Source organism: Aotus nancymaae, unplaced genomic scaffold (genome assembly GCF_030222135.1).
Source record: "Aotus nancymaae isolate 86718 unplaced genomic scaffold, 86718_ANA_hifiasm-v0.15.2.pri h1tg000067l, whole genome shotgun sequence".
Classification (NCBI taxonomy): Eukaryota; Metazoa; Chordata; class Mammalia; order Primates; family Aotidae; genus Aotus; species Aotus nancymaae.
In genome coordinates this window covers 4449422-4472498 of record NW_026988482.1, presented here as the reverse complement: position 1 = coordinate 4472498, position 23077 = coordinate 4449422, and the positions used below count along the sequence as shown (strand labels likewise).

Sequence of the window (23077 nt, the reverse complement as noted above, 5' to 3'; positions counted from 1 at the left end):
AAGAATAAAAACTTGGCAAAAAGTAAAAGCTCGAATCAGACATTCACAGGCCCCTAAAGTATGTGCATGTATTTATATCAAAAGCAGCAGTTCTCAAATTGTTTGTCTCAGGAACCCTATACCCTCTTAAAAATACTCACCAGAGCTGTTTGGTTTGTGTTTTATCTTGTTATTTACCGTTTAGACTATTTGAGAAAATTTAATTTTTTATTATTTTTTAATTGTGGTGAAATACACATAATATAAAATTTATCATTTTAACCATTTGCATTCAGTGCATTCAAGTTATTATGTAACCATTACAGCCATCCATCTCCAGAACTTCTTTCTTCTTGTGAAACTAAAATTCTGTACGCATTGATTAAACAGTAACACTCCAATTCCTTCTTCCGCCATCTCCTGAGAACTACAATTCTCTTGTCTCTATGAATTCGACTCTTCTAGGTACCTGATAGAAGTGAAATAAGGTAGCATTTGTCCTTTTGTGACTGGCTTACTTCACTTGGCAGAGTGTCTTCCATGATGTAGCATATATGAGAATTTCCTTTTTTTTTTTAAAGGCTGTAAAATACTCTGTTGTGTATATATATACCATATATTCTTTATCCATTCAGCCATTAATGAACATTCAGGTTGTTTCTAGCTTTTGGCTATTGTGAATAATGTTGCTGTGAACAGGGGTATACAAATATTTCTTTAACACGCTGATTTTTATCCTTTTGGGTATATATCCAGAAGTGGAATTGCTGGATCATATGGTAATTCTGATTTTTTGCAAAACCACCATACTGTTTTCCATAGCAGCCGCACCAGTTACAGTCCCATCAGCAGTGAACAGTGGTTCCAGCCTCTTCATATCCTTGCCACTACTGTTTTCTGGGGTTTTGTTTTTGGTTTTTTGTTTTATCATAGCAGTCCGAATGGGTGTGAAGTAGTAGTATCTCACTGTGACTTCGATGTGCACTTCCGTGACAATGGATGATGTTGAGCATCTTTTCATGTTCTTACTGGCCATTTGTATATCTTCTTTAGAAAAATCTCTGTTTGAGCCCTCTGCCAGTTTCTTAATCTGGTTGTTTTGTTGTTGTTGTTGTTGAGTTGTAGGATAAATTGAAAAAAAATTTAAAACCTAATAACAAGTACACATTCCATTAGCCATCAGAGTGATAACATTATCACACATTCAGTAGCCTCTGGAAAATTCCATTGTGTATTATGAGAGAATGAGGGTACGAAAAACAAATAATATCTTAGTCTTTTTTTTTTTGAGACAGTTTTGCTTTCATTGCCCAGGCTGGAGTGCAATGGCACCATCTCAGCTCACCACAACCTCTGCCTCTCGAATTCAAGCCGTTCTCCTGCCTCAGCCTTCTGAGTAGCTGGGATTACAGGCATGCTCCACCACACCTGGCTAATTTTGTATTTTTAGTAGAGACAGGGGTTCACCATGTTGGTCAGGCTGGTCTCGAACTCCCAACCTCAGGTGATCCGCCCGCCTCGGCCTCCCAGAGTGCTGGGATTATAGGCGTGAGCCACTGCGCCCGGCCTTCTTAGTCTTATTATGACTTTATGGATATTCTAAAAAAGATATTGGGGACCCCAAGGAACACACAGGTCATATTTTAAGAATCTCTAGTATAAAGTTTATGGTAGCCTTAATTAAAAGAAGACCATTACATTGGCAAAATGGAAGGCTTAAATAGTAAAAAAAAAAAAAAAGTGAATTCAATAAAATTCCTATAGTAAGGTACAAGTTTAAGGAATAGAATAAATCATTTTTAATATAAGCTAAGAGATTTCAAATCCTGCAGAACAGATTTATCAGTGATACGTGTTAGACCTCCCAGCATTTTGAGACACATTGATTTTCTTTCTCTGAGATTCAAAAAAACCATGGAAAGTCTGCTTATTTGGGTATGAGGATTATAATTCATATTAATGCCTCTGGTTTGTTTGAGATGATTTCTTGTCCCTTGGTAGCTGGTAAAGTAGATTGCCAGTTTGTTCTAATCTGCTCGTGGAACTACATTTACAATTTCAAAATGTGTTTTCGTGAATCTTTAAACAAAACTGTTTCCATTCTAACCTTTATGTCCTAAGAATTTCACAAACATTCGAATGGCTGTTTTAGTAGGTTACAAAGCGTAGTAAAATGTCATATTTAACTCAGGATAGATGAGAACCAGTGTATAAATATTGCAGTGTGACCTCTTTCACCTTAGCCTACGTAATATATTTGAAAAGAATAGCCATGTGACTTCTACACTAGCATTATGGGAATTGAAATGAAGACTAGAGAGAGAAGATTTAAATGGACTTTTTACCTAAGGGAAATTTTAAAACAGAACGCTTCCACGTCTTTTTATCAGCTTCCTTGAAACATTGTGAACTTTGTTCTTTGGCATGTGGTCTCTTAGAGTGAGAAAATTGTGGCCAATCTCCAGCTAATTTATGTTCTTAGATCATAACTGAAACTCATGAATTGGACCTATGTGTTGATGACATAAAAGAAATATCATCTAATTCTGTGGTTCTGGCTTTTTTTTTGTGACTGACTGGCACAGGAAAACTTCAGATATCAGAAATGAGTTTATATTACAAACATGTAATATACGCAAATACATTTTAATAATTTTGCATAGCTTTTTTTTGTTTTTTGTTTTTTGTTTTTTGAGATGGAGCTCTGCTGTGTCACCCAGGCTGGGGTGTAATGGCGCGATCTTAGCTCACTGCAACCTCCGCCTCCTGGGTTCAAGCGATTCTCCTGCCTCAGCCTCCTGAGTAGCTGGGGTTATAGGAATACGCCACCAGGCCTGGCTAATTTTGTATTTTTAGTAGAGACGGGGTTTCACCATGTTGGTCAGGCTGGTCTTGAACTCCTGACCTCGGATTATACGCCTGCCTTGGCCTCCCAAAGTGCTGGGATTACAGGTGTGAGCCACCGCACCCAGCCGATTTGTAATTCTATTTCTTATTTTTACTGCTATCTTTATATGTTTGAATGAACCTTTATAGCATTATGGTGCTATGGATATGCTAGATAACTTTTTTCCTTTTAATCGTCTTCCTGTTATTTCTGTATAAAATATCTTGGTTAGGAATAGGGGGAACGTTTTATGACTTTTTTAAAACAATATTTTATGTGTTTAAGACACATTTTATGTTTTAAAACTACTAATAGTGAAGAATTGGTTCTGATCTTATTAATTCTGTAGGTTTTCCATTTATTTTAAAGATCTTGTTTTTCATTTTTTTCAGATTGAAGATAGAACTTTCCAAGTCCTCGGTGATATTTACAGCGAGGGAGACTGCACTTACCTGAAATGTTCTGTTAATGGAGTTGCTAGTACAGTTAAGCTGATTATCCTGGAAAACACTCTTTACCTATTTTCCAAGGTACTGTCTCTTCTTTATAACATCAGTCCTGGGGCATGGGAGAAAACTGTTTGACCAGAGACATTTCACTGAAAGATTGTAGATCCAGCTTCCTTCGAGCACTGCTGCAACCCTTTTTCTCTCAGTTCCCTTGCCATTCTGTGTTTCTTTGCCAAATTCCTGCCCTCTCCAGTTTCCCATTCACTTCTCTCGTTCACACAGATGCTCATTGATATACACATATCCATTTTCTTCCTGAATTCTGAAACAAATCCTTACACTTTCTTTGTCAGAGAGTATTTCCTTGCTCCGTGGGTGGTATTATCTCAGGGCTTTGATGCCTGAACATTTTTTCCCCACCCACCATCCTCCTGAGAGCTGGAATCCTGGTGATTTTGGAGGAGGTGACCACTGGGAGAGGGGTCTGTGGACCAGATGTTCCTTGTGGGGAAGGTGGACAGAGGGAAGGGGGATGGCATGAGTGCTGGTCTCTGGACAGTCAAGAGATAGTCAGGGCAGGCTTTGCATGGTTTTGGTTAGGAGCCTGCTGCCTGGGCAGAAGGAGGATAATGGATTGTCAGATATATTGTGGCCTCACAGTGCTTTGTGATGAGATTCCTTTGGCATTCTAGTAATTAAACTACTATATATGGCGTTGAGGATGATCTCACTTTGCCAGGCATTCCTTTCCATCGCCAGTGATGCTGTAGTAATAACGATGATAGACGCAGTATAACGGAATGGTGAAGAGCACAGTTCTCAAGTGTGCAGCTGCTTTGGTTCAAATCTTGGCCTTGCCACTTAGCAGCTGTGTGACCTTGGGCTGTTAACCCACCTGGGCTTTAGTTCTCCTATCTCTAAACAGTAATCATAGCAGCAATAATAGCAACAGCAGTAACAGCAGTAACAACAGGTGCAGTGGCTTGTGCCTGGAGTCCCACCACTTTGGGAAGCCGAGGCAGGCACATTGCTTGAGACCAGAAGTTTGAGACCCATCTGGCAACATAGCAAGACTCTGTCTCTACAGAAAATTTTAAACATTAGCCAGGCATAGTGGTGTGTGCCTGTAATCCTAGCTACCTGGGAGGCTAATGCAGGAGGATTGCATGGGCTCAGGAGTTCAAGGTTGCAGTGAGCTATGATTGTGCCACTACACTCCAGCCTAGGTGACAGAGTGAGACCCTGCCTCTAAAAAAAAATAATAAAAACAATAATAATGCTATGGCTCACACCTGTAATCCCAGCACTTTGGAAGGTTGAGGCAGGTGGATCACAAGTTCAGGAGATTAAGACCATCCTGGTTAACATGGTGAAACCCTGTCTCTACTAAAAATACAAAAATTAGCTGGGTGTGGTGGCATGCGCCTGTAGTCCCAGCTACTTGAGAGGGTGAGGCAGGAGAATTGCTTGAACTGGGAAGGCGGAGGTTGCAGTGAGCCGAGATCACACCACTGCACTCCAGCCTGGGCAACAGAGTGAGACAACGTCTCAAAAAATAACAATAATAATAACAATCACAGTCCCTTCCTCATAGAGTTGTTGTGATGATTAATGACATAATATATGTGTGTTAAAAATAGTGCCTAGCATACTGAGCAGCTGAGAGTAGGGCTGCTACTGAAAATGGCTTCCAGTCAGTGGCTACTTGTTGTCTACAGGTAACGCTTTATTTTTATTTTATTTTATTTTTTATGAGATGGAGTCTTGCTCTGTTGCCCAGGCTGGAGTGCAGTGGCACAATCTCAGCTCACCGCAACCTCCAACTCCTGGGTTCAAGCTATTCTGCTGTCTCAGCCTCCCGAGTAGCTGGGATTACAGGCACATACCACTATGCCTGGCTAATTTTTGTGTTTTTAGTAGAGACGGGGTTTCATCATGTTGGCCAGGCTGGTCTAGAACTCCTAACCTCAGGTGATCCACCTGCCTGGGCCTCCCAAAGTGCTGGGATTAGAGGCGTGAGCCACCAGGCCTGGCACTAATTCTTTTAATATACTGTGAGGCATGTATACCATTACCCCTTTACAGTGGGAGACCAAGGCTGAGAGGGATTTAATAATTTGCTCAAGGTCATAAAGCTAGAGTAGAACACTGGTATAATAGTGACTAATTTTTTTTTTTGAGTCAGAGTCTCGCTCTTTCACCCAGCTGGAGTGCAGTGGCACCGTCTTGGCTCTCTGCAGCCTCTGCCTCCCAGGCTCAAGTGATCCTCCTGCCTCAGCTCCCGAGTAGCGGGACTAGAAGCACGTACCACGATACTGGGCTGATTTTTGTATTTTTTATAAAGATGAGGTTTTGCTGTGTTACCCAGGCTGGTCTCGAACTCCTGGGCTCAAGCCTTCTGCCTGCTTCGGCCTCCTAAAGTGCTGGGATTACGAGTGCAAGCCACTGCGCCTGGCCAGATGACTCATATTGAACAAATAGCTGGGAAACAGTTATGACTTCAGGTATATTAGTAAAAATACAGTGATAGGATCTTGATTCCATTTTCAGTTTGTTTTCTATTTCTAGGAAGGAAGTATTGAGATTGACATTCCAGTCCCCAAATACTTATCTTCTGTGGGCTCAGAAGGAACTCAGGGAGGCCCCTTAGCTCCTATGACTGGAACCATTGAAAAGGTAATCACATGACATCTGTAGAATGATGTTCAGTAAGCTTTAATAAACGGCTTTGTGAACTTTGTCATTTATGTCCTTTTCCCTTTCTAAACATTGCTCATGGGCAAGCTTTAGAAGCATCCACTTCAAAAAAACAAGAGGATCGCCGGGCGCAGTGGCTCAAGTCTGTAATCCCAGCACTTTGGGAGGCCGAGGCGGGTGGATCACGAGGTCAAGAGATCGAGACCATCCTGGTCAACATTGTGAAACCCTGTCTCTACTAATACAAAAAAATTAGCTGGGCATGGTGGCGCGTGCCTGTAATCCCAGCTACTCAGGAGGCTGAGGCAGGAGAATTGCCTGAACCCAGGAGGCGGAGGTTGCGGTGAGCCGAGATCGCGCCATTGCACTCCAGCCTGGGTAACAAGAGTGAAACTCCGTCTCAAAAAAAAAAAACAAGAGGATCTATTACAGATCCAAGTTTTGTATTACAGTCTTCAGTGAAAATACCCATTTACCTAATTTATGATAAGTATTGCTGTTTTTGAAGGCAGGAATTTGCATCAAAGTACAAATAATCTAAATTGTCTTTTTATGATTAAAACTGAGCCTTCATTAAGCATTATTCAAAAAAGCTGGTTTTGAATCTTTAATAGCAGCAAATTTTTCATGAAATAATGACATTTTCTTTATAGTTGCATCTATGTTAAAATGTTAAATGTGTTAAAAAGGCTGGTATCGGTGAAGAACAATGTGGTTTGGTGTTGAATGCAGTATATAATTGAGAGTTGCAGTCCATACTGTCTGAGTCAGTTCAGGCTGCTATCATGAAATACCACAGACTGGGTGGCTTTTAAACAATAGAAATTTATTTCTCATGATTCTGGAGATTGGGAAATCCATCAAAGCACCAGCAGATGAGGTGTCTGGGGAGAGTCTACTTACTGATTTCATAAACAGCATTTTTTTCTCTGTGTGGTCATGTGGTGGAGTGGGCACAGGACCTCTCTTCAGGCCTCTTTCATAAGGGCACTAATCTCATGCATGAGGGCAGAGCCCTCATGACCTAATCACCTGCTAAAGGCCCCACCTCCAAATACCATCGTCCTGGAGGTCAAGATCTCAACAAATGAACCCTGGGAGGATATAGACATTTAGACCCTAGCACATACTGACATAACATCAAATGTGATAGATCAGTATCCGTAGCCTCCTTTTATATATATTTGAATACAGTAGAGTCTCCTCCAATATGTTTCAGTCATAAAAACTCAACTGTATACTCTTGGAACAACAAAATAAGAAAATAATGACTTAAATAGTGTGGGTGATTTGAGCCACCATTCTCCTTTGGAAATATTTACCTGCAAGTGGGTCTGAGCTGGGAGACCTGGATCTGCCTTTAGCTCATTGGATTTCAGCCCCGCAGGCCTCTCATAGTGTCGGCATCTCTGCACAACTCTGAGTCTCACACTTAGTCACCATGTGAACCAAAACAAAAGTGAGACCATGTAGGATATATGAGTCCATGTATATGTATACAAAGGAAAATAGAAACTTCTTTCTGGGGTTGCTAATAAGTTTAATTCTGTTGCATCAAGATTGTCTTCACATTTACTACACAGGTCTCTGAAGAGTTCAAACACACTTACTACACTTGGTTCTTTAGACGACCCCTTCCCTATTGGCAGTGTGTCTTGTTTGTACATTCTTGAAAAACATGAAAGGATATCAAAATATATGGAGTATATTCATGTGATTCAAGCAAAACTAAGTGGTTATGGGGGTGGGGACAGGGGACTAAGCAGTGCTGCCCACCGACCACAGTGCCAGCAATGCCAGATTGACCTGTTGGTCTCTGATGTGACCAGTACGTTTGTCTTTGGCAGATAACACAACCACATAGACTCTACTTCAGCTCTGCAAGTTGATAGACCAACTCTGTGGGCCGCAAAGGACCTCTGTGTTGTTTTCTTTCTTTTACTTGATATTTTATTTTGTATATTCATGGTTTACAACATGATGTTATGAGTACATCTAGACAGTAAAATGGTTACTATAATGAAGCCAATTAACATATCTAGGACCTCTGTGTTTTCAAATATTAACCTGTCACACTGACTCTCAAGGTGTTTGTCAAAGCTGGAGACAAAGTGAAAGCTGGAGATTCCCTAATGGTTATGGTCGCCATGAAGATGGAGGTAAGTGAAGTCATGAGTTCACTTGCTAAAAGGACTTTGGGAGTGATCAGACCTAGTTGTTCTTTTGCCTTATTCTGTAAGTTAATACCACTTTAAATATGAAGAGCCATAGATTGATGAAGCATTAATTGTAGGAAACAAAACCAAACTATCCTTCCTGTGAAAGGATTTTTACTTTAATTTTGTGAAATTGCACCTGTCATTTCTGATTCTGCAATTATCGACAGCTTGGAATCAGGCAGTAACCCAACTGAATGTTAACTGTTAGTATTTTCTAAGGCTGAACCAAGGATGCCAGGCGTTAGTTGCAAAGTGAAAACCTCAATCAAGTTAAATTTGCTGTTTAGGTTTTTAGATGGTTCAAATGGTAGGTCAGTGATTCTTAGCCCTGGCTGAATATTGCAGACAGTCCTCAACTTCCAATGGTTCAGTTAAGGACTTTTCAGCTTGACACTGGTGCAAAAGCCGTCCACGTCGAGTATGCTCCTTAACTTACACTGGATGTATCTGGACCTGACCCCGTTATAAGTCAAGAAGCATGTGTACAGTCAGCTGGGGAGATTTTAAAAACTGCTTCCCAGACCAGTTGAATTGTGATCTCCAGGATTAGGGTTCAAGGATCAGTACTTTTGAAAGGCCGGGCACGGTAGCTCACACCTGGAATCCTAGCACTTTGGGAGGCCAAGGCAGGCAGATCATTTGAGGTCAGGAGTTCATGACCAGCTTAGCCAATATGGTAAGACCTCATCTATATTAAAAATACAAAAATTAGCCAGGTGTGGTGGTGCATGCCTGTAATCCCAGCTACTCTGGAGGCTGAGACAGGAGAATCACTTGAACCTGGGAAGCAGAGGTTGCAGTGAGCTGAGATTGTGCCACTGCACTCCAGCGTGGGTGACAGAGTGAGAGTCTATCTCAATTTAAAAAAAAAAAATGAAAGCTTCCCAGGTAGAATTCTAATGTGATACTCGAGTTGAGCACTGCTAGCTACACCAGAGCTCCCCAGTCATGTCCTTGAATGGGTACTGGTGTGTCCAAGTGTGGGTCCCTCTCAGTCTGTTGCCCTTCTCCCTGTGTGCTGTGGTGTTGAAAACAACAACAACAACAGAGCCTTGGAAGGCGCCGAGAGACAGGCAGCATCACGGTTGGCCGCGGTTTTCGTTTTCGGTCTCCCTTTTGTGACTCGGTACAGACTCGGTCCTCATTAGTATCACAGCCATCATGTGTCCTGTTGTGTGTCTCTGCAGCATACCATAAAGGCTCCAAAGGATGGTACAGTAAAGAAAGTGTTCTACGGAGAAGGTGCTCAGGCCAGCAGACACACTCCGTTAGTTGAGTTTGAGGAGGAAGAACCGGACAAAAGGAACTCGGAATAAACTCCAGCAAGGAACTGGTCAGTGAAGTAGTGTCTTCTTGCTCCACCAAAAAAAGAAACTGCCTCTTGCTTTTCTCGGGGTCTCTTAACACACAGTTTTACTAAATGATCGTATGCTTGTGCTGAACGCCTTTCACATTTGAAAATCATGCATCTGGGTCACAAATATGAATTATCTCAAAAATTTCCTACTAATAAAGTTGAATTATTCTTTTTTATTGGAAGCTAATGTTTGTTTCTGCCTCAAATTTTATACAATGTAGTCTCTTTTAGGAAGGGGAGAAGAGAAGAGGTCATTTAACTAGATGAAGTACTTTCCAGTTGCAGTTATAATGAAAATGGGCAGCAACATGCTTCAGAGACAGATGTCCTGGAGCTCAACAACCAAGGTTTGTCTGGTCAAAATAAGACACTTACTAGGTAGTTTAAAGACATGGATGTTAGCCAGGCGCGGTGCCTTATGCCTGTAATCCCAGCACTTGGGGAGGCTAAGGCGGGAGGATCACTTGAGTTCTGGAGTTTGAGACCAGCCTAACCAACATAGTGAAACCCTGTCTCTACAAAAAATAAGCTGGTTGTGGTGGTGTACACCTGTAGTCCCAGCTACTTGGGAGGCTGAGGCAGGAGAATCACTTGAACCTGGGAGGTGGAGATTGCAGTAAGCCGAGCTCACACCACTGCACTCTAGCCTGGATGACAGAGCGAGACTCCATCTCAAAACAGATACATAAATATAGATAAATAAAGACATGCATATTGTTTCTAGTGTTTGTAATTGGAAAGTTTCTATCTAGATTGTCTCTGCCTTTATTGTACTTTCTAAGCTTATAAAAATATATATTATATGCTAAAATATATTAATACTTAATAGAAATTTTTGGTAAACTTGAGAAGTATAATTTTACAGAAAAAGTAGATGAGAGTTAAAAGCTTCAGTCTGCTGAATACTTTTTTTAGATATACTTTTTTCATTATGGAAAAAAAAAGTTCAGTTTACTTTTATCTAGATTTCGTGTTACTTTTACTAACGTGCAGCCCTTTGAATTTTTATATAATCATTGAAGTCTCGAATATTTGTTGAATTGAGTTCTTGCTGAGTACATAAGACTGTGCTAAATGTTGTGGAAAATACAGAGAAATATAAAAGATGGTCTCTGTACTTTTAGATGCCTATATTGGGAAAGTTAACATGATCATGTCTGCTATGATTAGAATGTGTCCTCTGTATTTCATGTGTTAAGAACTTAATCCCCAAGTTCATGTGTCGATGAGAGGTAGGACTTTTGGGAGGTAATTAGGATTGGATATGGTCATCAGGGTGGGGCCCCCATAGTGGGACTGGTGGCTTTAAAACAGGAAGAGAGGCCAGGCGCAGTGGCTCACACCTGTAATCCTAGCACTTTGGGAGGCCGAGGTGGGTGGATTGCCTGAGCTCAAGAGTTCTCGACCAGCCTGGGGAACACAGTGAAACCCCATCTCTACTAAAAATACAAAAAATTAGCTGGGCATGGCGGCAGGCACCTGTAATCCGAGCTACTTGAGAGGTTGAGACAGGAGAACCGCTTGAACCCAGAGGCGGAAGTTGCAGTGAGTCGAGATCACACCACTGCACTCCAGCCTGGCCGACAGAGTGAGACTCTGTCTCAAAAAAAATAAAAAATAAAAGAGGAAGAGAGACCTAAGCTGGCTTGCTCTTGCCCTCTTGCCCTTTGATGGCCTCTGCCATGTTATGACACAGCAAAAAGGCCCTCACCAGGCACCAGCCCCTCAATCTTGAACTTCCCACCCTTCATAAATTTCTTCATAAATTATCCAGTCTGTGGTAGTCTGTTTTAGCAATGCAAAACAGACTATGAATAGACTATGTCAAAAGTTACAGCTTTAGCAATGGAGGCTTTTCCCCTTTCCAAGCAAAACTTTCTCTGTTTAAAAGAGGGAAAAGCAAAGGTGCTGTGATGGGAATTTCACATTGCTGTTTGCCCCCTTTTGGAGAATGCTGTTTGTATCCTTCTGTTACAAACAGCATTGAGTTCTCTGTTTCATTCATTGTTAAGTAACTGTGTTGGGGATACGTATATTGAAAGAACGCAAAGCCAGCTAGCCCAGTTACCCACATATGTGTAGAATTCTTTGAGATCTTCACCAGCTCTGGTGCTGTGAGTTCTTTTGCATGTGAATGCATATGTTTATTCTACAGAGAGTTTCAGAGCATTTGCTGTATACTAGGGCCCCTGGAAACAAAGATGGTAAGAATTGATTTCTGCCTTTGCCCTATCTAATGGGAAACAGGATCCAGATGCATAGAAAAATGTAATATAGGCCAGGTGTGGTGGCTCATGTTGGTCATCTCAGCACTTTGGGAGGCCAAGCCAGGTGGATCACCTGAGGTCAGGAGTTTGAGACCAGCCTGGCCAACATGGTGAAAACCCATCTCTACTAAAAATACCAAAATAAGTCAGGCATGGTGTCAGACACCTGTGGTCCCAGCAACTCAGGAGGCTGAGGCAGGAGAATTGCTTGAACCCTGGAGGCCGAGGTTGCAGTGAGCCAAGATCGTGCCATTCCACTTTGGCCTGGGCAATAGAGTGAGGCTCCATCTCAGAAAATAATAATAATTGACAGTGGTATAATATACCTGTCTGCTAGGTGCCATGTGTGGTCAGGTGAGTGAAATGCTAAAGTCTGCTTTGGGTCAGGAGGCTGAGGGAGAGGCAGTGATGTTTGAACTAGGCTTTGGAGGATAGCCATTTGCCAGATGGAGAAAGAATGCGGTGAGCCCAGGCCATTGCAGGCGGAGAGACTAGCACGCCTAGAACAGTAAGGCATGAAGGCATGTAATGTGTTCAGGGCACAGAGTGTGTGGCCTGGGCCACTAGTTAGAGAGAGGCAAGGGGACACAGCTGCCTAGCAGTAACAGCTAGGCAGAGGACTTGTCCCAGAGGGCTTCATTCTGGAGGCAGCGAGGAGCTGCTGGAGATTTTCAACCAACTTAAGTTTTCAAGTTGTGTAATGTCCACAGTCTGGAATATAAACTGGAAAGTAGAGAGAGACTGGAGACAGTCACAAACAGACACCAGACGTGTGGGCCAGGCTGGCTGCAGTGGCTCGAGCCTATAATCCCAGCACTCCACCAGGCGTGTGGGACAGGCTGGCTGCAGCGGCTCGAGCCTATAATCCCAGCACTCCACCAGGCGTGTGGGCCAGGCTGGCTGCAGCGGCTCAAGCCTATAATCCCAGCACTTTGGGAGGCAGAGTTTGGAGGATCACTTGGAGCCGGGAGTTGGAGACCAGCCCCATACCACCTGCCCCATGTATCTACAAAAAAAAAACTAGCCAGGCATGGTGGCGCATGCCTGTAGTCCCAGCTACTTAGGAGGCTGGGGTGGGAAGGTCGCTTGAGCCCGAGAGTTTGAGGTTACATTGATCTGTGATCACATGCCACTGCACTCCAACCTGGGTGACAGAGTGAGACCCTGTCTCAAAAAAAAAGAAAAAGAAGGAAAAAGTGCAAGCCTGTGATGGGAGGTCTGGGTGGTGTACACTTTGGTGCACATCTTGACTTAAAAGTACTTCTGCCTTGAATAAGATCCATTAGAGGCATGGACCAAAACAGAGTCAGTTGGGAAAAACAAGAAGCTTGCTACCTTCCCTTTGACAGTAGCATGGCTCAGGTATTTAATAACCAAGAGAACAACAACATTTAAGAACTCTAAAGATTGCTTTTTGATCACAGGGGAGAACACAGCCTTGTAGTTGAAATAACAGCTTTGGAGTTAAAATTCTTGCATTCAGACCCTAGCTTTGTCACTTATTAGCTGTATAATGACTTAGCCTCGGGCAGGTCATTTCACCTCTCTGAGCTTTATCTGTAAAACTGAAGGTGGCAGCACTATCTCAGGCTTGTTTTGAAGATTAAAGGAGAAAATGTAGAGGTTGCCTTTAACATTGTACCTGGGAAATCATTTATACTTGTCTGGTAGTTATTGCCAACTCTGGTTATTGCTAGGGAGCAATTAAGAAAACTGTTGTAAATTCAGCCTAGCTGGTTACTCTTGCCAGGAAAAATCCCAGGCCCCAGGACGGTGAAAAATCTTGCCTGGACATGCATCTCCCCCATCCCCTCTTGCCCCTCCTTCCCCCAGCTGTAGCCTGCTCCAGTGTGACCCAGGCACCTGTCAATCCCTGACACACTGTCGCTGACAGACTCTGGGGGAAGCCTCAGTCAGTAGCTAGAGCTGTGTGCTGGCGGGACAGCAACATGCCCAGAAACAATTCACTTCTTCATGAAGGCTGGGTCTGGGCTTGTGCCACCTGCCGCCATCGGTTGTCACGTGTGGAGCTGGTGCTGGAGGGGAAGCCTGTGTCTGGCTTGAGCCTCAGTGTGGGCAGGCATCACACCTGCTGGGCAGCAGAGTAGGGCTGTCTTTCATTTAACTGAACTCTTTGCCCCTTTTTCCCCTGCCACAATCGACTTTTCACTCCTGCACACTTACCGTTAACCCTCAACTAGTTCTCTTGGGAATATTAGAAGGTGCAATGTGCATCTGTGCCTGCCTAGCCACGGCACTTCTGCTGTGATCGTGACAATATTTACAGTGTTGATAGGAATGTTTGCATTGGTATTGCATTTTCATCAGAGGATCTCAAAAAGGCACATGTAGATATTCACACTAAGCTTCTAAATACCCCAGAAGAGGAAAATGTGATTTAAACTGTATGGTAGAAGAGAAGATGGCTGTCCCCAAATGTTTTGCTCCTTGGTTAGTGCAGAGAACCTTAGGGTACCAGTACCCTCCTGCTAATGACACACGGTCCTTGAGGGCTGGCCCCCAAGATGCTGCCCCAAGGGGTTAGTAGTTTTTCCCCACCAGACTGGGAGTATCAGGCATCCCAGGAGGTCCTGCCTGCAGCTCTCAAAGCCACAGGCTGAGTGGAAACACTTTGCCCATCCTCCCCCAACCTCTGTGAATGTCCCTGGGGATGCCATTCCTTCTGGACTAAGGGGTGCCTGGGCCTTTTGGAGATGATAGCCCTGATACTCATGATTATCTTGTCACCCTGACATTTGCCTCCCATTTGCTGGATCCCCGGGAACTCAGAATGCTTTGGTGCCTCTAATGGGCTCAGTCTCCTGCACTGAGTTCCAAGTGAAGTGTGCACTCTCCTCTGCAGCCTCCAAGCCACAGCACAGACATCAACTCCCTCCCTACTAAGAATGGCTCATGTCATTCTCTGTATGTACCACCCCTCATTTTACCATTTTGCTAAACTGTTAGATTAGATTCGAAATAATTCTGATTCCAAAACCAGCCTCCCCACAAAACAAAAAAACACTGACAAAAACAAGATAGTTTGGGTCTTCTTCTTCTTTATAGTTATTCCTTTATCATTACCAACTATGTCATAAAAGCATTATGGTTTTTTGGGTTTTTTTTGGTTTTTTTTTTGAGACAGAGTCTCTGTCACCCAGGCTGGAGTGCAGTTTTTGAGACACAGTCTTGCTCTGTCGCTCAGGCAACAGCCTGTAGCTGGGACTACAGGTATACACCACCATGCCCAGCTAGTCTTTGTATTTTTAGTAGAGGCAAGGTTTCACCATGTTGGCCAGGATGGTCTCAATCTCTTGACCTCGTGATTGGCCCACCTTGGCCTTCCAAAGTGTTGGGATTACAGGCCAGAGTCACCATGCCTGACAAAGTCCTTTGTTTCAAAATACCACTGAGTATTACATTGTTGTCAAATTAAATCCAGAGTAGTGTCTGAGATTCCATGTCATCTAACATGCTGTGGAAACCACAAAGCCTCCAAACGGGTTTCTACAGAGACCACTACTCTTTGCCTTCCTCAATTAATTACACGGAAAGGATGGGAAAGGCGCACAGGGTGAAGGGGGAGATGGGAAAATAAAAACAAAGAAGCCAGCCAGGCTGAGGTGTCACCCAGCTCCAGTGGTCCACTGCTGGAAACCCAACCCCCAGCTACTATCCATGCTCCATGAGGGCAGGTCAGCTCTTCCCTCCCAGCAGCAACCTGATCAGCCAAGGGTTAGCGCCCTTGGAAATAGTTGGAACATTTCATATTGGAAAATGAAGTTTCAGATTGCATAATTCCTCCAGAAGCAAAGAATACTTCACAGGAAAGTGATTCGAGAGGCAGATCCAGGCTTTGTAGGTCCTGAAGCTTATACAATTTGGGGAGACCTTATTTAAGAAAAAGAGTGTGAAATGACATACACAAAAACAGTTTTAAAAGTAAACGGTGGTCTTAGCCAAATGTGGCAAAATGTTTACCTTTGCAAATTTCACAAAAATCAAATGACCACGGCCTTGGAAGGGGCCCATACAGGCAGGGGTCCTGGAGCTTCCTGAGTATCATGAGACATCTGTCTGTGTCCTGGTGACTAGTGGTGTGCTGGGAGGGGTAAGATCCGGAATGAAAGTGTTCGTGCTCTGGGGGTGATGTTCTGTGTCTTTTTTGTTTTTGTTTTGGAGACAGAGTTTCGCTCTGTCGCCCAGGCTGGAGTACAGTGGTGCAATCTCAGCCCACTGCAACCTCTGCCTCCTGGGTTCAAGTGATTCTCTTGCCTCAGCCTCCCAAGTAGCTGGGACTACAGGTGTACACCACCAGGCCCAGCTAATTTTTGTGTGTTTAGTAGAGACAGGGTTTCACCATGTTAGCCAGGATGGTCTCGATCTCTTGACCTCGTGATCAGCCTGCCTCAGCTTCCTAAAGTGCTGAGATTACAGGCGTGAGCCACTGCGACCAGCTGACGTTCTGTGTCTTGACCGAGGTGGGAAGGTGACTACACTGGGGGTTATTTCACAACAAGCTGTTAAGCTGCACACTTGGGTTTTTGCACTTTTATGTATTCTTGTTATATTTCATAATTTAAAAAATCATTTGGCCCTTTTCTAAGCTGAGGAAAATACTCATTTTATTGGATGAAGTAGGTCTTCAATAAATATTTGTTGAATGAGTAAATGAATGAATGATTTTTAAATCTATTCTGCAAATATATACTAAAGGCCTAAATGTGTAAGGACGTGTTATTAAATATGTTACAGTGGCCAGGCATGGTGGCTCATACCTGTAATCCCAGCACTGTGGGAGGCTGAGGCAGTTGGATCACCTGAGGTCAGGAGTTTGAGATCAGCCTGGCCAACATGGTGAAACCCCATCTCTACTAAAAATACAAAAATTAGCCAGGTGTGGTGGTGCATACCGTAATTCTAGCTACTCAGGAGGTTGAGGCAGGAGAATCACTTGAACCCGGGAAGTGGAGGTTGTGGTGAGCTGAGATTGCACCATTGCACTCCAGCCTGGGCAACAAGAGTGAAACTCCGTCTCAAAAAAAAAAAAAGGTTATGGTATTATTATAGTAAATTATAGTATATTATCAATATTTAAGCAAAAAGAGAAGTAAGATTTAGTGAGAGAAATAAATTATATTTTACTTCATTTTGCCTTTTTTTTCGGAGACAGGGTCTCACTCTGTCGCCCAGCCTGGAGTGCAGTGGTGTGATCATGGCTCACTGTAACCTCCACCTCCTGGGGTTAGCCATCCTCCCACCTTAGCCTCCCTAGTAATTAGGACTTCTACAGGTATGCACCACCACACCAGCTAATTTTTTCATTTTTTGTGGAGATGAGGTTTTGCCACATTGCCCAGGCTGGTCTCAAACCCTTGGGCTCAAGTGATCCACGTACCTCAGCCTCCCAAAGTGCTGGGATTACAGGAATGTGCCCTTGTGCCCTGCCCTCCATTTTTTAAGCCTAGAACATTCACACTGAGTCAATATCCCAATTTTGTGACCCTAAACAGGGTCCTGAAGGAGAGGATACCGATGGATATGTATCATGTTTTGTGGCAGTCAGTATGAGCAATTGAAAACCCTTGCTGTGAGAGAAGGCACTGAGTGGATGGAGAGAAGACACAAAAACGGGGCTGAAGCAGGAAAAAGCTGGGAACCCTACACAAGGCCAAGCATGCCTGGACTCATTCCTGGCCCCAAGAGCTCTGGGGGAATGGGTGAGTTGAATTGTCCAGGAGCAACCCACTCTCACCATGGCCCTCAGGATCCCTCGCAGGAGAATACCCCTCGACCACTACAGACACTCGATTTGGCAGGGAGAGGTGCTTAGAGAAGTGGTAGGGGCAGCACACTGGCTGATGTGGAGCCCAGAGGGTTTCATATGGGAGCATCTATAGCACAGTATGGCCAGGAATGTCCATCCCCCTAGATTCGACTTGCTCCTATAGGAGACTTTTGCTCTAGGGGAACTGATGGACTTGAATTCTGCAGGGTGGTCTTGTCCATTAGACGGGGCCAGTTGGCCCTGAGCACCCCTTGGTCTGCTGGCACTGTCTGATGGGCCCCAGCCTGGCCGGCTTGCAAGTCAGCTTCAGGTGCCCTGGGGGCCAACACCATAGCTTCTGTTCTGGTGGACTGTGCATGACTGGTGGAGCGCTCCAGAGGGGTGGTCCCTACAGCCACACACCAGCCCACACACTCCCTCCCCAAACTGCAGCTTCCCCAGGGTCCACAGCAGCTCCCCACGTCGCTTTGCTGGCCCATGTCAGCACAGGTGGGTTTTTCATTCCTTGCCCTGCCAGCATGGGAGTGCAGCCACCTCCCAATCCCCGACTGATCACCATTGCACACAGAGCCTTGGCAAACACAGAGCCAGCCAGCTTGGCCCCTGTCAGCACCCCACCCTTGCACTAACGCTATGCAGAGAACAGCAGAGCCTCCTCCACCCTAAGTGACCACTCCTGTTTGTGGGGCACAGAGAAGGTACCCAGATCTGCACCTGCCAGCACCCTGCCCCGGAGCCGACACCACCTCCAGCACAACCACAGACACAGTCACTAGCGGAGGCCCTCTGCACATCCCCAGCTGCGTTGCCTCCACCACTGTGGTGAATGCCTGCAGGGAGGCAGACACCTGGCACCTGCTAGATCTCTACCACAGCTGCCACTACCACTGCTACTGGTGTGTGCAAATGAGGATGGATCTGCTGTCACTGCACTACTAAATGCTTTGGCTGACACCATCCGTCAGAGTGTAGTGACCATCGGTTCAGGAGCACCTCGCCCCATAGCCACCTCCCCACTCCCCGTCCCCCACAACAGTGCAGTGGATTCCCAACCTTGAGCAGCCAGAGAACAAAGTCAGGGCCCAATACAAGTCTCCCAGAGTTAGAGCATGCAGTCTGGGAGTTGAGAGCTGAGCACTGGGCCCCTAAAATCTTCCAGAAACAAAGCTAGTCAGCTGAATCCACCTTATACCACAGTCAGATCCTCCAGGTCATCAAATGGGATAAAAGAAAAAACATCCAAAGGTCAGTAACCTCAAAGATTGAAGATAAGGCCAGAAATATGAGGAAGAATTAGTGCAGGAATCCTGACAGCTCAAAAAGTCAGAGTACTTTCCTCCAAATGACGGCATCCCCTCTTCAGCAACGGTTCTAAACAAGGCTGAGATGGTAGAAATGTCAGAAATAGAATTCAGAATATGGATAGGAATGAAGATCATTGAGCTGCAGGAGTATGTAGAAACCCAATCCAAGAAAGCTAAAAATCATGATAAAACAATGCAGGAGCTGACAGACAAAATAGCCAGTATAGAAAAGAATATAACTGATAGAGCTGAAAAACATACTACAGGAATTTCATAATGCAATCACAAGTATTAATAGCAGAATAGACCAAGCAGAGGAAAGAATCTCAGAGCTTGAAGGCTGGATTTCTGAAATAAGACAGACAAGAATAGAGAAAAATGAATGAAAAGGAATAAACAAAAACTCTGAGAAATATAATTATGTAAAAGTGACCAAATCTATGACTCATTGCTGTCCTTGAAAGAGATGGGGAGAATGGAAACAACTTGGAAAACATATTTCAAGATCTCGTCCGTGAGAACTTTCCCAACCCAGCTAGATATTACTACTGACCCCATGAAAGTACAAATAACCATCAGAAAATATTATGAACACCTCTATGCACATAAACTACAAAATCTAGAAGAAACAGATAAATTCCTGGACACATATACCTTCCCAAGACTGAGCCAGGAAGAAACTGAATCCCTGAGCAGACCAATAACAAGCTCTGAAATTGAGTCAGTAATGAATAGCCTACCAACATTCAAATTTAGGAAATGTGGAGAACCCCAGTAAGATACTTCACAAGAAGTTCATCCTGAAGATACATATAATCATCACATTCTCCAAGGCTGGAATGAAAGAAAAAAATGTTAAAGGCAGGTAGAGAGAAAGGCCAGGTCACCTACAAGGGAAGCCTATCAGACTAATAGCAGACCTCTGAGCAGAAACCTTACAAGCCAGAAGAACTTCAGGGGAGCCAATATTCAATATTCTTAAAGAAATTCCAACCCAGAGTTTCCTATCTGGCTAAACTAGGCTTCATAAGCAAAGGATAAATAAGAGCCTCTTCAGACATGCAAATGCTGAGGGAATTTGTTACCACTAGACCTGCCTTACAAGAGCTCCTGAAGGAAGCACTAAATATGGAAAGGAAAGAGCATTACCAGCCACTTCAAAAACACACTGAAGGACACAGACCAGTGACACTATAAAGCAATCATGTAAACAAGTCTACAAAATAACCAGCTAACATCATGATAACAGAATCAAATCCACACATATCAATATTAACCTTGAATGTAAATGAGCCAAATGTCCCAATTAAAAGGTACAAAGTGGCAAGCTGAATAAAGAATCAAGACTCATTGATGTGCTGTCTTCAAGAAACCCATCTTACATGTAATGATGCGCACAGGCTCAAAATAAGAGGATGAAGAAAACAAATGGAAAACAGAAAAAAGCAGGGGTTATAATCCTAGTTTCAGACAAAACACTTTAAACCAATGAAGATCAAAAAAGACAAGGACATTACATAATAGTAAAAGGTTAAATTCAACAAGGAGATCTAACTATCCTAAATATATATGAACCCAACACAGTAACTCCCTGATTCATAAAACAAGTACTTAGAGGCTTTCAAAGAGCCTTAAACTTCCACATAATAATAGTGGAAAACGCCGGGCGCGGTGGCTCAAGCCTGTAATCCCAGCACTTTGGGAGGCCGAGGCAGGTGGATCACGAGGTCAAGAGATCAAGACCATCCTGGTCAACATGGTGAAACCCCGTCTCTACTAATACAAAAAATTAGCTGGGCATGGTGGCACGTGCCTGTAATCCCAGCTACTCAGGAGGCTGAGGCAGGAGAATTGCCTGAACCCAGGAGGCAGAGGTTGTGGTGAGCCGAGATCGCGCCATTGCACTCCAGCCTGGGTAACGAGCGAAATTCCGTCTCAAAAATAATAATAATAATAATAATAATAATAGTGGAAGACTATAAACTCTGCTGACAATATTAGACAGATCATTGAGACAGAAAATTAACAAAGATATTTAGGACCTGAACTTGGCACTGGATCAAAGGGAGTTGATAGACATCTACAGAACTCTCCACCCAAAAACAACTGAATATACATTCTTCTCATCACCACCTGGCACATACTCTAAAATCATCACATAATCAGAAGTAAAACACTCCTCAGGAGATAAAAAGAACTGAAATCATAATAACCAATTTCTCAGGCCACAGTGCAATCGAATTAGAAATCAAGGCTAAGAAATTCACTCAAAACCATGCAATTCCATGGTATTTGAATAACCTGCACCTGATGACTTTTGGGTAAAGAATGAAATTAAGGCAGAAATCAAGAAGTTATTTGCAACTAATGAGAACAAAGATATATCGAAATCTCTGAGGCACAGCGAAGACAGTGTTAAGAGAGAAATTTATAGAACTACATGCCTATATAAGGCTGAGCATGGTAGCTTACACTTATAATCCCAGCACTTTGGGAGGCTGAGGCAGGGAGATCACTTGAGCTCAAGACCAGCCTGGCCAACATAGTGAACACTGTCTGCTAAAAATACAAAAAATTAGCCAGGCATGGTGGTGTGCACATGTAATCCCAGCTAATCAGGAGGCTGAGGCAGAAGAATCACTTGAACCTGAGAGGTGGAGGTTGCAGTGAGCTAAGGTCATGCCACTGCACTCCAGCCTGGGCAACAAAGTGAGACTCCATCTCAAAAAAAAAAAAAAAAATTAAATGCCCATATCAAAAAGAAAAATTTCAATTTGATGACCTAACATCACAGCTAAAAGAACTAGAGACCAAGAGCACAGCAATCCCAAAGCTAGCAGAAGACAAAGAACCAAAATCAGAGCTGAACTGAAAGAGATTGAGACATGGAAAACCGCTCAAAAGATAATGAATCCAGGAGGTTTTTTTTTTTTGAAAAAAATAAAAGAGACTACTAGCTAGACTAATAAAGAAGAAAGAGACTAAATAAAGAGAGAATATTCAAATAAACACAGTCAGAGCTGAGCATGGTGGCTCATGCCTGTAATCCCAGCACTTTGGGAAGCCAAGGCAGGCAGATCACTTGAGGTCACGAGTTCAAACCAGTCTGACCAATGTGGTGAAACCCCATCTCTAATAAAAATACAAAAATTAACTGGGCATGCTGGCATGTGCCTGTTATCCCAGATACTCAGAAGGCTGAGGTAGGAGAATGACTTGAAGCCGGGAAATGGAGGTTGCCATGAGCCAAGGTCATACCACTGCACTCTAGTCTGGGCAACAGAGTGGGACTCTGTCTTAAAAAATAAACAAATAACCACAGTCAGAAATGTCAAAGAGGATATTACTATTGACCCCATAAAAGTACAAATAACCGTCAGAAAATATTATGAACACCTCCATGCATATAAACTACAAAATCTAGAAGAAACAGATAAATTCCTGGACACACACACCTTCCCGAAACTGAATCCCTGAGCAGACCAATAACAAGCTCTGAAATTGAGTCAGTAATGAATAGCCTACCAACCATAAAAAGCCCTAACCAGATGGATTCACAGCTAGATTTTACCAGCTGTACAAAGAAGAGCTGGTACCATTCCTGCTGAAACTATTCCAAAGAAATTGAGCAGGAGCACTCCTCCCTAACTCATTATTTAAGGCCAGCATCATCCTGATACCAAACCCTCCCAGAGACACAACAAAAAGAAGAAAACTTCAGGCCAATATCCTTGATGAACATTGATGCAAAAATCCTCAACAAAATACTGGCAAACTGAATCCAGCAGTAGCTCACAAATTACCCACCACAATTAAGTAGGCTTTATCCCTGGGATGCAAGGTTGGCTCAATATTATTCAAGTCAATAAATGCAATTCACATAAACAGAACCAAAGACAAAAACCACATGATTATCTAAATAGGCGGATAAAAGGCTTTCGATAAAACTCAACACCCATTCATCTTAAAACTTTTAACAAATTAGGTATTGAAAGAACACACCTCAAAATAAGAGCCATCTATGACAAACCCATAGCCAACATCATACTGAATGGGCAAAAGCTGGAAGCAATCCCCTTGAAAACCGGTACAAGAATGCCCACTCTCACCACTTGTATTCCACATATTAT

General features: G+C 43.4%; 1 protein-coding gene across 4 annotated transcripts in view; it reads left to right on the top strand.

Moving 5' to 3' along the window:
• The window catches only part of MCCC1 (methylcrotonyl-CoA carboxylase subunit 1), a 78768-nt gene extending 68993 nt beyond the window's left edge, over window positions 1-9775 (top strand). For all 4 annotated transcript variants that reach the window (XM_064366847.1, XM_021674505.2, XM_021674507.2 and 1 more), the window contains 4 exons: window positions 3259-3396; window positions 5884-5991; window positions 8100-8171; window positions 9419-9775. In XM_064366847.1, the coding sequence (XP_064222917.1) occupies window positions 3259-3396; window positions 5884-5991; window positions 8100-8171; window positions 9419-9547 (447 nt within the window). In that variant the 3' untranslated portion in view covers window positions 9548-9775. The remainder of the gene's footprint in view (window positions 1-3258; window positions 3397-5883; window positions 5992-8099; window positions 8172-9418) is intronic.
• The last annotated feature ends 13302 nt before the right edge of the window (window positions 9776-23077 follow it).